At 48.1% G+C, this 12,817-nt stretch overlaps 1 protein-coding gene across 2 annotated transcripts; it reads left to right on the forward strand.

Moving 5' to 3' along the window:
* The first annotated feature begins 564 nt into the window (after positions 1-564).
* Positions 565-5,909, forward strand: LOC136518996 (coleoptile phototropism protein 1-like). Of its 2 annotated transcripts, XM_066512666.1 has the most exons (4): positions 565-1,480; positions 1,904-1,946; positions 4,968-5,363; positions 5,504-5,909. In XM_066512666.1, the coding sequence occupies exons 1-4, from the start codon at positions 620-622 to the stop codon at positions 5,785-5,787; spliced, it is 1,584 nt and encodes a 527-aa protein (XP_066368763.1). In that variant the 5' UTR covers positions 565-619; the 3' UTR covers positions 5,788-5,909. The 2 variants fall into 2 exon arrangements, with proteins under 2 accessions (XP_066368763.1, XP_066368764.1); XM_066512667.1 differs by lacking the exon at positions 1,904-1,946 and having other exon boundaries at positions 5,504-5,874.
* The last annotated feature ends 6,908 nt before the right edge of the window (positions 5,910-12,817 follow it).

Below are 12,817 nucleotides of genomic sequence, written 5' to 3' on the forward strand. Positions count from 1 at the left end.
AGGATCGACAGACAACCCCATCGACCAAGTGAGGAACAACTCCTATCTTTATCTCTAGTGATAAAGACTGCTAGCGTATGTATCCGCTACTAAATTAAAAAGGAAACCCAGCTTGATCCGCTTATTTTTTCATCCGGAACACTGTTTTTCTTTCACAAATTCCTCCAGCATTCCTCCAAACCATCCAGATTCATCCAGAATTTAGACAAGCGAACAGGCCCAATAGAGGATCATCTTATCGTAAACCTTTCTTAGTTTGAAAATAATGGCCAAATTCACCTTCACATCTACACTTTCTTTACTAGCAATATTTTCAATCCACTTGTTGTAAGAAAGACCAATTCACCTTGACATACATGGGGCAAGGAGCCGTTACACTTCTCTGAACTATGGTACCACTACTCCAGCAAACATACCCCACGCATCCGTGGGGCACATCAGCCGTTCAGCACATGGATAGCGGCTGCGGGCTGCGCTCCGTGTCACACTCTACTCTGTTGATTGCCATGCTCGATGTGCTGCCACTACAAGAAGCATTATGGCGCACTCTTCCAGCACAGAGCATAGCTCGCAGTCGCAGCCAACCAAAGAAACGCCGGCGGCCGGCCGGCGGGGCACCATGATGCCGTCCCTATCCCCTCGAGCTACAACTACAAGCACGCGCGCCGTCGAGCCCACCGCCCACAGTGCCTCCCCGGAGCCACGGCTCTCCTACTCCCCGGCCGCCACCGCCACCCCTTCGCGCGCCAGCGACGACTCGTGCGTGGTTAACGACGTCGACGCCTTCGCGCGCACCATCGCCGCCATCCGTTCCAGGCCGCCCGCGGCTGCCGCCGCCGGGTCCGGGACCAGCCTCGCCTCCGTGCTGTCGCACTACGCGGCGCGGTGGCTCCCGGACGCCGCGTCGTCCCCGTCCGGGCGCTTCCTGCTCCCGCCGGAGAGCCCCACGGCCGCGTGGCTCAGGAAGCGGCTCCTCCTCGAGTCCCTCGTGGCCGCGCTCCCGCCCGACGACGGCGACGGCGACGGCGGCAAGAGCGACGGCATCACGTGCGACTTCCTGCTCCGGCTGCTCCGCGCGGGGAGCACGGTGGGCGCGGACGCGGCGCTGCTCGGGGACCTGGAGGCCCGCGTGGCGCGGCGGCTGGACCAGGCCTCCCTGGGCGCCGTGATGATCCCGGCGTTCGGCGGGCTAGCGCGCGGCGCGCTGGCCCCGTGCGCGCCGTACGCGTCGCCGCCCACGCTGCTGGACGTGCCGCTCGTGCTCCGCCTCGTGCGCGGGTTCCTGCGGGAGGGCGCCAAGGCCGGCGGCGGCGGCGCGGCCGCGGCCAGGGTGGCCAGGCTCGTGGACGCGTACCTGGCGGAGGCCGCGCTGGAGGCCGGGCTCCGTCCGTCCGAGTTCGAGGAGCTGGCGCGCGCGGTGCCGGCGCACGCCCGCGCGGCCGACGACGGCCTGTACCGCGCCGTCGACACCTACCTCAAGGTGAGTGCACTGCACTTCTGCTGCTTGAATTAGTCCATGCATGGGAACAATCATACTTATCTCTCTGTGGTTAACCATGATCATGTTTGGCCTGCTTAACTAATACGGCGATGGGCGATCCGTACATTATTATCATGGGTTTCATCTATAAATATGCTTCCTTTTCCTTTCTTGGTTAGAAAAACGGTCTCTGGACATTCGTTCGTGAATTGTTCTTTTATACCATATATTTTATATTGCAGAACTAATAATGGTTGTGTGTTTCAAATACTCCCATAGATTAACGTGTTTATAAGTAGAATGTTTTCTACATTTATATATATTTATATAAAAATATCACCGAGTATGTCCTCTTGAACAGTCCTATACTAACACATTTTTTCTTCTATACTTTTTTTTTGAGAATTAAACACTACAACGTAGATGGTCACAACACCCACGCACACTCATCCCAACGAGAACACACGTACGTAAACCCTATCTCTATGAGCACCTCCGAAGGACTGAGTCGTACTCTACCACCATTGTAAAAAAAATGTTCAAAATATAGTTCACCAAAAAAAATCAAGCTAAAATGAGCATCACTATTTGTGCAATTGTGCACCACTAAAACAACATTAGTAACGTTTACCCATTGGATAAAATGTTCCTCTCCTCGAGTTTTTGCTTGATGTACTTCTGTTCCAAATTATAAGATATTTTGGCTTTTCTACATATGTTATTTTTATTACATATATCTACACATAGCGGCGGATCCAGGAAAAAATTTAGAGGGGTTGAACAACACATACCTCCGACTGCTGCTCGATCTTAAGTCTCAGCCCCACCTATACTATAGAACTTTGCCTAAAAATTCATGGGGGCTCAGGGGGTTCCACTGCTTCGCCCCCCCCCCCCCCCCCACCCCCCACCCACCCACCCACCCACCGACCGTTGGATCCGCCCCAGTCTACACATGCATAGCAAAATCTTCGTAGAAAAGTTAAAACATCTTGTAATTTAGAATGTGTAGCCGAGTATAATTAATTTTTCTTTGGTTATGCCTCTAGAGGCCGTAATTGCTTTCTTCTCTGTCAATTTAAGAATGGGGCATGAAAAACAAATAAAATGTTACCGATGCATTATTATGATACAAAGTTACAAACAAACCAGGGCCCTAGATAAAGTTCAGTCTTATGATAGAGTCGAGTACAGAACAAGGATGACGACGATGTTGAATCGCTCGTGGCAAAGCAAATCATTAAGCGTGGGCAAGTCGCATGGCACGCCCATAAGAGCAAGTATAATAGTAGGCTGTAAGCCGACTAAATACTGAGGTGGAGAAAAGAGAGAAGGAGAGAGAGGAGAAGCAGGCTGTAAGCTTACAATCGACTTGGGCACAAGAACCAAGAAAGGCTATGAGAGAGACAAGTGGACAATGTATTAACTATAAAGAGCTAACTACTGTATAAGTGGACTGAGGAAAGGCCATAAAGAACGGCTGTAAAGAACCTTACAGTGAGTAAGCGTATTATTAGGCTCGCTCTAAACAATATGGATGACTGGATGTGAGGCCTTGTTTAGATCCCATCAAAATTCAAAGTTTTTTTTGCTCTCTCTTCATCACATCAATTTTTGGACGTTTGTATGGAGTATTAAATGTAGGTAAAAAAAATAACTAATTACACAGTTTAGTTGAAAATCACGAGATGAATCTTTTGAGCCTAGTTAGTCCACGATTGGACAATATTTATCAAATAAAACGAAAATAGTACTATTCATCAATTCATCAGGTTAAAAAAACTTTCAATCGGCTGAGAATGAAAGGCCAAAAAGGCGAAGAGGGTGTTGGTGTGTGCGTGATTGGCGCGCGAATATCCATGCAGAGGCGACGACGACGATGTACGGTACGTCGGGCGACGTGACGACTGGGTTGGACGCATGCTGCTGCTATACCATGGCCCTGGGCGCCTGGCCGGGTACTGTGTGGGACGGAGCAGGCACATGTTTCTGTGCGTTTGACCACAGTGGCAGTAGCCCTATCAATCTGGACCATCAAACTCATCAGGAAGTGTCGACTTTGATTAGGCGAACCGTTATACAAGCTGCGTCTGATTTTCGGCCTGTTCGCTTTACCGTGTTTGTCTTATAAATCATGGTTTATCCGTTAACGAATAGTATTTTTTCTCATATTAAATCAGTATACTTTTAGTCATAGTTTATCACTGGGACGAGCCTAAACGAACGGGGCGTTTAACTTCAGAAGAAAACCGGCACCAAAATACAACTCTGAACTAGTACTAGTTCTTGCCTCTTGGGACAGGAGGTCTTCTTCGAGAGCCAACCTGTGTCTGCAGTTTCGACACAAATAGTAAAATCATTTCGAATTAATTTCTACTGAACATTTATCTTCCTTTTTCCATTTCTTCAAAAAAAAATCAAAATAAGGAAATCACTGTCCGACGTCTGTAGCGTGATCCACCCACTGCTTTGTACTCCATCGGTCCATAAAAAGATGACTATAGAATTGATATATACCAATCAAACTGGTTTAAATTTAACCAAATTTATAATGGGTGCTATCAATATTTGTGTCTTCAATGAGATTTACTACGAAAACATATTTCAGAATTAATCTAATAACACTTATTTGTATCATAAATGTTAGTATTTTTATATAATTTTAATTTAATTTCAAATTGTTTGAATTTCTCATAAAAATAGGAATTAGATTCTTTTTATGGAGTAGTACTGTAGTAGTAGTATCATTCTAATCATGTATACCGGATATCCTGTCTGGTCACATCAAGGGTGGTAAAAAGGGGGCCTATCTTTCTAGCTCCTCAATCAGACTCAATCAGACTGTTCGTTTGTTGGCTTCAGCCAGAATTTATTAGTATTTTTTTCTCATAATAAACCAGCGTCGGACTTATCAGCCCAGAAACTAACCAGCGAACGAACGTAAACAAGCTATACACACATACATTGCTACAATGCGATCCTGATAGCGATCACGTGAGCTAACTCAATCTACAAGCGCTACAAAACAAGAGAATCATCTGCCGCCGCACATGGAGTCTCCGTGTATATATGTGATGCTCTATAGTACACATCAGCTGGATCACTGCTCGTCCTGTAATGCCTGTTAGTATCTTTCTCTTGTTTCCAACTATATAAGAGAGAAAATAAAACAGTTTATAGTTCTGCTTTGGAAAGTGGGTGTTTTCTCTCTCTCTCTTTCTATAGGAATGTTATGTGAATTGGATTGATTCGTAACTAAGAAAAAAAAACATGTCTTTAAAGCCTCACAGCACTTTGATTTGTTTTTAATCTATTAGTTGTGAAATTGCGAAACGTAACAATTGGAATCTCAAATATCTATTTTTCTCTTTATATCCAAGAAAGAGAAAATTGGGATGACCTTGAACACATGCATGATCCATTGATCCCTGTGGATTTCGACATTTGAATACGATGGATGTTATGATGACGTGGTGCACGCGTGCAGGCACACCCACGCGCGACCAAGGAGGAGCGGCGGTCGCTGTGCCGGCTGATCGACGCGCGCAAGCTGTCGGCGGAGGCGGCCGCGCACGCCGTGCAGAACGACCGCCTGCCGGTGCGCTGCGTGGTCCAGGTGCTCTTCCTGTCGTCGGAGCACGGCGGCAAGCTCATCGCCGGCCACCACCGCCTCGCCGAGTGGAGCGGCGCGGGCGGAGGCTCCTTCCGCGACCCGCAACAGATCATCAGGAGCCCCGCCACCGCCGCTTCCCTCGACCTCCCCTACTACAGCGCTGCCGTCGCCGCGGGCGGCAGCGCGCGGTGCCCGTCCAAGCGCGAGGTCGCCGTCGCGGCGCAGCACCACGAGCTGCGGCGCCTCCGCGAGGACGTTGCGCGCCTCCAGGTAGCGTAGCACTTGTACTTCTGTGCGTGCATGCAAGTCATGATGAGCCAAAGCCACATGTACGTACGTACGGTGGCTGTCAGTGTCAGTGAGTGGGCGCGTGGACTGACGTGCGTCGACGATGCCTCCAACGCATGCAGGTGCAGTGCCACGCGCTGCAGGCGCAGGTGGACCGGCTGGGCTCGGAGGGCGGCCGGCGGCAGCGGGGGCTGTTCAGGTGGGGCGCCGCGTTCCTGTTCGGCGGCGGCGGCCCGGGCGCCGGCGCGACGTCGAGGGTGGACGACTCCGACAGCGGCGTGGACAGGACGCCGCTCAGCGCGGGGAAGCAGGGGCGGGGCACGCCGACCGTGTCAAGGTGGCGCAGGTCTCACTCCTGAAGCCAAGCCAACACCGTCGACGTACCCATCTTTTTTTAAGCAAGTGAAAGTGTGCTGTTGGTTTGCTCATGTGTTCCTTCAAATCGTCCACGATCCACGACCACGACACGAGCTGACGAGCCTGTGCATGGTGACTGCCCGTACACTGTTTGTGATTGGTTAACTATTACTGCTTGTTTCTTTGTGTTTGAGGTAAAGCGTCTTTGTCTGGATTGCCAGCATATAATCTCACTGCACTGTTCTCTCGTCTTTTCCCTTTTTAACGGTAATCTGATTATTGGTGAATTACAAAATGTAAGGCGAGATCGTACGTCCACCTCTAAGGTTATCTTTTCTTTGTTGAGTTTTCAGTGGTTGGAAAAGGAGGCTTTTACTGTGTATATTCTACTACTTCTTGATAGGATGATTGAGAGTGTAAAAAAATCAGATCCAGACATTAATCTTTAGGGGCATTAACAAATTTATCTAGAAATAAACACAGTTTATCACTAAAACCACGACCAATATTGTTAATATTAAGAGGGTGTTTGTGACTATTTCGCTCCATGTTTTTCGGCTTCACTCCACTTTTTTTAGCGTGCAACTCCACAAACTCTGCTCCCGAAAAAAATGTAGTTAAGAGAGCACCTAAATCGGTGCTTCAAAAACTCTAGATTTTTGTGGAGCTCCTCTACAATGAAGTTTGTGGAGCAGAGTTGGTGGAGCGATCCCAAGCAAGACGTAAATTGCGTGCACCTACTAGTCTCCACCCCGTCTAATCACCTTACCTGATTTCACGTAACATCTAGTAAAATCTCACCTCGGTCTTTAAAAAACCACAATGTCACCAAAATGCAGTTTTGTTCCATCGCCACCGACGATTCCTACCCAATGTACCCACAACCGGCCTAGGACCACACAAGTAACGGAGAAATGATTCATTTCAAGCTGGTTTCATTTTATTTTCGTGCATCTTGCTAAACATAGTTACAATGATCCCCCAAATTCAAGCATTTTTTAGTTATAGATGGTCCGTTGTAGTTTGATACTCCCTCTGTCTTGTAATATAAGATATCAAGCATTTAAATTTGTCCCAAATTATAAAAAGTTATTGATGTACAAACCTCCAAAAGACAATATTCACATGCATACCTACCATTAATATCGATCACCAATCAAAATATGATAATTAAAGAGGGTTGCATGCGTCATTTGTTTCACTACATAATATGCTGTAAAATTGCTTGATACCTAATATATTTGAGGAGGAAGGAGTACCAAAAGATTATGCTTTGTGTTATTTTTTATTCATTAAATGATGACCTTTTGTTGTAATTCCTCATTTAAAATGCATGATTTGGTATGTGCTGCTATTGTTCCTGACTCAAGGAGTGCTAGTTCCATTCCAGATGAGTGTTCTTTTTGTTTTCATTTTTTCCTATCTCTTACCCAATATAAGACGTGTGCTTTATCAAGAGGTCTTGTTCTTAACCCAATAAGATGTGTGCTTCATTACGAGGTGGATGCGAGTTCGATTCTTTGACGAGTACTAGTTGTGTTGTAATTTGTGCAAGTTTGGGCTTAATTGTTAAATTTAAGACTTATTTTTGTTATTGACTAGGAATGATACACTAAACTATAATACAAATTTTATGATTATTTATCAAATTGCTATATGAATTTATCAAAATATATGTAAAATTTTGGTTCCGTATATCCTTTAAGAAAATTCTAGTTCCACCGTGAATAGAGCCGTTGGAGATGGTGGGACGCTTTTGGAACGCAGGCTGCCTAAGCAAAGAAGAGTAACAATAAACAAACCCAAGCAAGAAGAGTCATTGGACATTCCTCAGTGTGGGAACCTAAAACAACACCCTTATTCAAGAATTCTTTATTTATGGATTCAGCTAGCTTAGTCAGTATTTCATCGGTTCCAAACTATAAGATGTACTATGTATTTTGATATATCATATGTCTTAATACATAGTTAAAACTACGTATCTAGAAATGATAATTGTTGTGTCTCGATATTAGGGATACCCAAAGCAAGGAAGTTAGCGCCCACGCTGACTTCCTCGGATGGCTCGAGACGTATTAAAAGCTCTCGTCCGACCCCAAGGCCCTGGGCTCCATCTCGCCCAACCTCGAGACCGCGGGCTCCGTCTCGCCCAACCCCTTGGGTGCGGGCTCCATCTCGCCCGACCCCAAGGACGCATGTTCAGTCTCATCCAAGGTCGCGGGCTCTGTCTCGTCAGACCTCGAGGTCATGGGCTCCATCTTGCCCGACCTTGAGGCCACTGGCTCCATCTCGCCCGACCCCAAGGACGCAGTTTCTGTCTCGCCCGACCCCAAGGACGCAGTTTCCATCTCGCCCAAGATCGTGGGCTCCGTCTCGCCTGACCTCGAGGACGCGGGTTCCGTCTCGTCCGACAGGGACCAATACTGCCGCCAACCACTCCAGGTCCAAGCGTATGGGCCTAGGTCAAAACTCTGACGCCAGGGAAGAGGCTGTCACACCTCGATGTAACACGTGGCCATGACGGGCCATACCTGGGGATTCACATCAAGAACAGTGTCGGGCATGCCGGTGCTGTTCTGCCTAATCCTCGTACGGACGCTGATAGGTGCGTCAGTTCACCACAACGTCCATCGGGACGGAGTTGAACGCCATGATCGGCAGATGATGCCTGCATATGGTGCCAGTGACGAACAGGGCCACGACATAGAGCCATTCCTGTTGACATCTACAGGATCGACGAGACCCGCATAAAGGACAAGAAGGACCCGACAACCCTGGAAGCCTTCTTCTCTCTCGTTCTTCTCCTTTTCCTCCTCTGTAAACCACGCTTTTCCTTCGTCTGAAAAAAGGGGAAGTAGGGTGTCCCATGAGAAGGGGGATCTGGATATAAGAACACGACACGAGCACACAGACAAGCAGCAAGCGAGCTCTGAGCATCCGTTCACCCCTTCCACCAGAGACTTGGGATCCTCTCCCTCTCTAGCCTATTTGTAACCCCTACTACAAACCTAGTGTCGGTAACACAAGCAGTAGCAAACTGGACGTAGGGATGTTTCGCCCGAACCAGTATAAACCATGTGTCCTCCGAGCACACCATCTGAGCCAGACGCGCAAATACAAATTTACTCATCGGTGGTCCGAAAACACCAACAGTTGACACGCTAGGTAGGGGCTTTTTGGGCGTCTCGACGTCCACATCAGGCCTCAGATGGCTAGTCACGGCGTCAGCTGGGTCCCAGGCGTGCACGTGCGTTTCGGAAACCTAGATTTCATCGTTACGACGAAGGGAGAGTTGGTGCAGGTTCCCGCCGATGTCCAGCCTCTCCACTCCGCCGGCCTCGACAATATTGTCGAGGCGCTTGAGGAGCTACAGCTGCACGCACTAGAGGCCTATGCCCCTAGGAGCGACTAGCTCATCAGCTTTAATCATGGGAGGCTAGAGCGCCAGCTCTGTGCCTTTCTAGGACCCCGACCGTCCTGAGAGGACCTGTGCTGCCTCACCTTCTTGTTCGCCAACGTCATAATGCAGCTTGCCAAAGAAGAGCAGCTCTCCCTAGAATATCTCATCTGAAGCACCCTGACAGCGCTCCCGTTTGGTATGCGCAATGCCACAAAGACCATTGGCCACCTTGTGGCGCAGTGGACGCCCCCATCCCCTACGAACGCTGAGTTTGTGGGGATGACTGAATACGTTGTGGAATCTTTACACGACCTTCTCATGAGAGAATCGGAGTCGCCCTCTGACTCTGACTCCAGCAGGGGGAGCCATCAACCCTTGTGAGAAAGTTTCATGGTAGGTACCCTCGAGGGATACATCAAAAGCATCCATGAGGGAGGGTGAAATGTCCTTGTGTGATTTTGGTAATTGAGTAACAACCTAGGTGGACTAATTGTGTTTATGTGAGATACACTGGTAATTAGTCCACAGGTACATGTGTGTGAGCAACATATATCATGAAGGTGAAAATGGCTTGGAGATGTTGTAAAGCTCACACATGTGAAGATGAAGGAGCTCATTGCACATAAGACATGACATTGAGTTATGTGATCAAAGGTGGAGAAGATCAAGACAAGACTTGGCTTGATGGACCGGTTGCAAGCGTGAAGGGCAAGTCGGAGGCTTTGGAGAGATGGACCACGTGGCGGTGAAGCTTGAGCAAGACTAGGCGCCGATGGACGAAGGTAATGGTGAAAAGCAAGTAAAGTCAAGATCGATGAACCAATATGATCACGTGATGATATGAAGTGGATCATATCATTGTTGATCGTGTTGGTGCATGTGTTGCATCGACATTAGAGGAGATGGAATGGAATGCGCAAGGCAAAGGTATAATCTAGGGCATTTCATTTCACCAGTCATAGGTGTGTAGAGAAGTTTATGACTAGGTTTAGGATAGATGGCCGTACTATCAAGAGGGGCAAACTTATTTGTATATCGGTCATCTAGTGCCACTCGAGTGATCTAACTTTGCATCGTCGCTAGGATCGAGTGGCATGGCAAGTTGAGTGGCTAACACCCTTGAAAATGTTTGTGAAAATATGCTAACACATGTGCACAAGGTGATACACTTGGTGGTTGGCACATTTGAGCAAGGGTGAAGAAGATAGAGTTGAAAACGAGTTAGTCGCGCTGGTTACAGAGTGACCGGACGTGTCCGGTATGGTGACCGGACACGTCTGGTATTTGGCGACGTACTCAGCGACCGGACGTGTTCGGTCGCCACACCGGACGCGTCCAGTGTGAATCAGCAAATCGGTGTTCAGTGGAACAGTTGATCAGACGCTGGTAGTGTCTGGTCCGGTGTGACCGGATGCGTCCGGTCGTCCGTGGATGCTTACTGTACTTGACCGGACGCTGAGGCTCAGCGTCCGGTCAGCTTCTAACAGTCACATCCGGTTGGCCCTGGAGGCTTACTGGACTCGACCGGACGCAGTGGCTTAGTGTCCGGTCGTTTCGGTGCTGTGCGTTCGGTCGTCTTGTCAAAGAGCCGTTGGAGACAACAGTGGGACACGTGGCTATCTGGCAGCTACCGGACACGTCCGGTATAGCGACCGGACACGTTGAAAGGTCCTAATGGCTAGAGGAGGGGTGAATAGCCTAATAAAATTTCTACAACAACACTTGACAAAATAGTTAGACAATTATGAGGCAAAGCAAGTGTTGCGCTAGCCTACTCAAAATACAAGCCACCTACCACAATTCTAGTTTAGATAGTGTCGATTCACACAAGAGCTATGACACTACCCTATGTTAGTGTGCTCTCAAAGGCTAACTAAAGAGCCACACCAACCAACCAACCAAGCTCTCACAACTAGCTACACTAAAGAGCTTGTCAACTAGTTTGCGGTAAAGTAAAGAGAGTGATCAAGAAGGTTATACCACCGTGTAGATGAAAGAACCAATCAATTACAAGGATGAATAACAATGAAGACCAAACACCTCGGAATCAATGATGAACACAATGATTTTTACTGAGGTTCACTTGCTTACCGGCAAGCTAGTCCTCGTTGTGGCGATTCACTCACTTGGAGGTTTACGCGCTAATTGGCTTCACATGCCAAACCCTCAATAGGGTGCCGCACAACCAACACAAGATGAGGATCACACAAGCCACGAGCAACCACTAGAGTACCTTTTGACTCTTCGCTGGGGAAAGGTCAAGAACCCCTCACAATCACCACGATCGGAGCCAGAGAAAATCACCACCCTCCGCTCAATGATCCTCGCTGCTCCAAGCCATCTAGGTGGCGGCAACCACCAAGAGTAACAAGCGAAATCCGCAGCAAAACACGAACACCAAGTGCCTCTAGATGCAAACACTCAAGCAATGCACTTGGATTCATTCCCAATCTCACAAAGATGATAAATCAATGACGGAGATGAGTGGGAGGGCTTTGGCTAAGCTCACAAGGTTGCTATGTCAATGAAAATGGCCAAAGGTGTGAGCTTCAACTGGCCATGGGGCTTAAATAGAAGCCCCCACAAAATAGAGCCGTTATACCCCTTCACTGGGCATAACGCGGAGTGACCGGATGCTACAATCCAACTGACCGGATGCTCCGGTCGTGAATACCGGACGCGTCCAGTCGGCATACCGGACGTGTCCGGTAGCCTCCAGACTGCCACGTGTCTAGTTCAAACCATCATAGCCATTGTTACCTAATCTACCGACGACCGGACGCTCAAACCGGATGATGAATTCACAAATGACCGGACACTGAGCCGCAGCGTCTGGTGGAGTACAGTAAGCATCCACGCTCGACCAAACGCGTTCGGTGATACCAGACCAAACGCTGCCAGTGTCCGATCGACTGTACTGCTGAACATTGTGTTTTCTGATTCACACTGAATGCGTCCGGTGTGGTGACCAGACGTGTCTGGTGTGGCGACCGGACGCGTCTGGTCGCTGAGTTCATCGCCAAATACTAGATATGTCTGGTCACCATACCGGACGCGTCCGGTCACTCTGTAACCAGCGCGATTAACTCCCTTTCAGCTCTATCTTCTTCACCCTTGCTCAAATGTGCCAACCACCAAGTGTATCACCTTGTGCACATGTGTTAGCATATTTTCACAAATATTTTCAAGGGTGTTAGCATTCCACTAGATCCTAAATGCATATGCAATGAGTTAGAGCATCTAGTGGCACTTTGATAACCGCATTCCGATACGAGTTTCACCCCTCTTAATAGTATGGCTATCAAACCTAAATGTGATCACACTCTCTAAGTGTCTTGATTACCAAAACAAAATAGCTCCTATGGTTTATACCTTTGTCTTGAGCCTTTTGTTTTTCTCTTTCTTCTTTTCAAGTCCAAGCATTTGATCATCATCATGGTATCATCATCATCATGCTATGATCTTCATTTGCTTCATCACTTGGAGTGTGCTACCTATCTCATGATCACTTGATAAACTAGGTTAGCACTTAGGGTTTCATCAATTCACCAAAACCAAACTAGAGCTTTCACACGTCCGGTGCTGCGTCCGATCGACCTGAAAAATGCCTAGTGAAGGGGTAATGGCTACTTTAGCCCATGGGGCTATAAATAGAAGTGGTGGTCGGCCTTTAGCCAAT

Source organism: Miscanthus floridulus, chromosome 17, assembly GCF_019320115.1.
Source record: "Miscanthus floridulus cultivar M001 chromosome 17, ASM1932011v1, whole genome shotgun sequence".
NCBI classification, from domain to species: domain Eukaryota; kingdom Viridiplantae; phylum Streptophyta; class Magnoliopsida; order Poales; family Poaceae; genus Miscanthus; species Miscanthus floridulus.

What these genes read in the sequence shown, in the direction of transcription:
- LOC136518996 (XM_066512666.1), top strand. Translation starts at nt 620, where the DNA reads ATGATGCCGTCCCTATCCCCTCGAGCTACAACTACAAGCACGCGCGCC. An exon ending in CCGTCGACACCTACCTCAAG is followed by an intron (nt 1,481 to 1,903) that starts GTGAGTGCACTG and finishes ACTACAACGTAG; the next exon opens with ATGGTCACAACACCCACGCA. An exon ending in AGGACGTTGCGCGCCTCCAG is followed by an intron (nt 5,364 to 5,503) that starts GTAGCGTAGCAC and finishes CAACGCATGCAG; the next exon opens with GTGCAGTGCCACGCGCTGCA.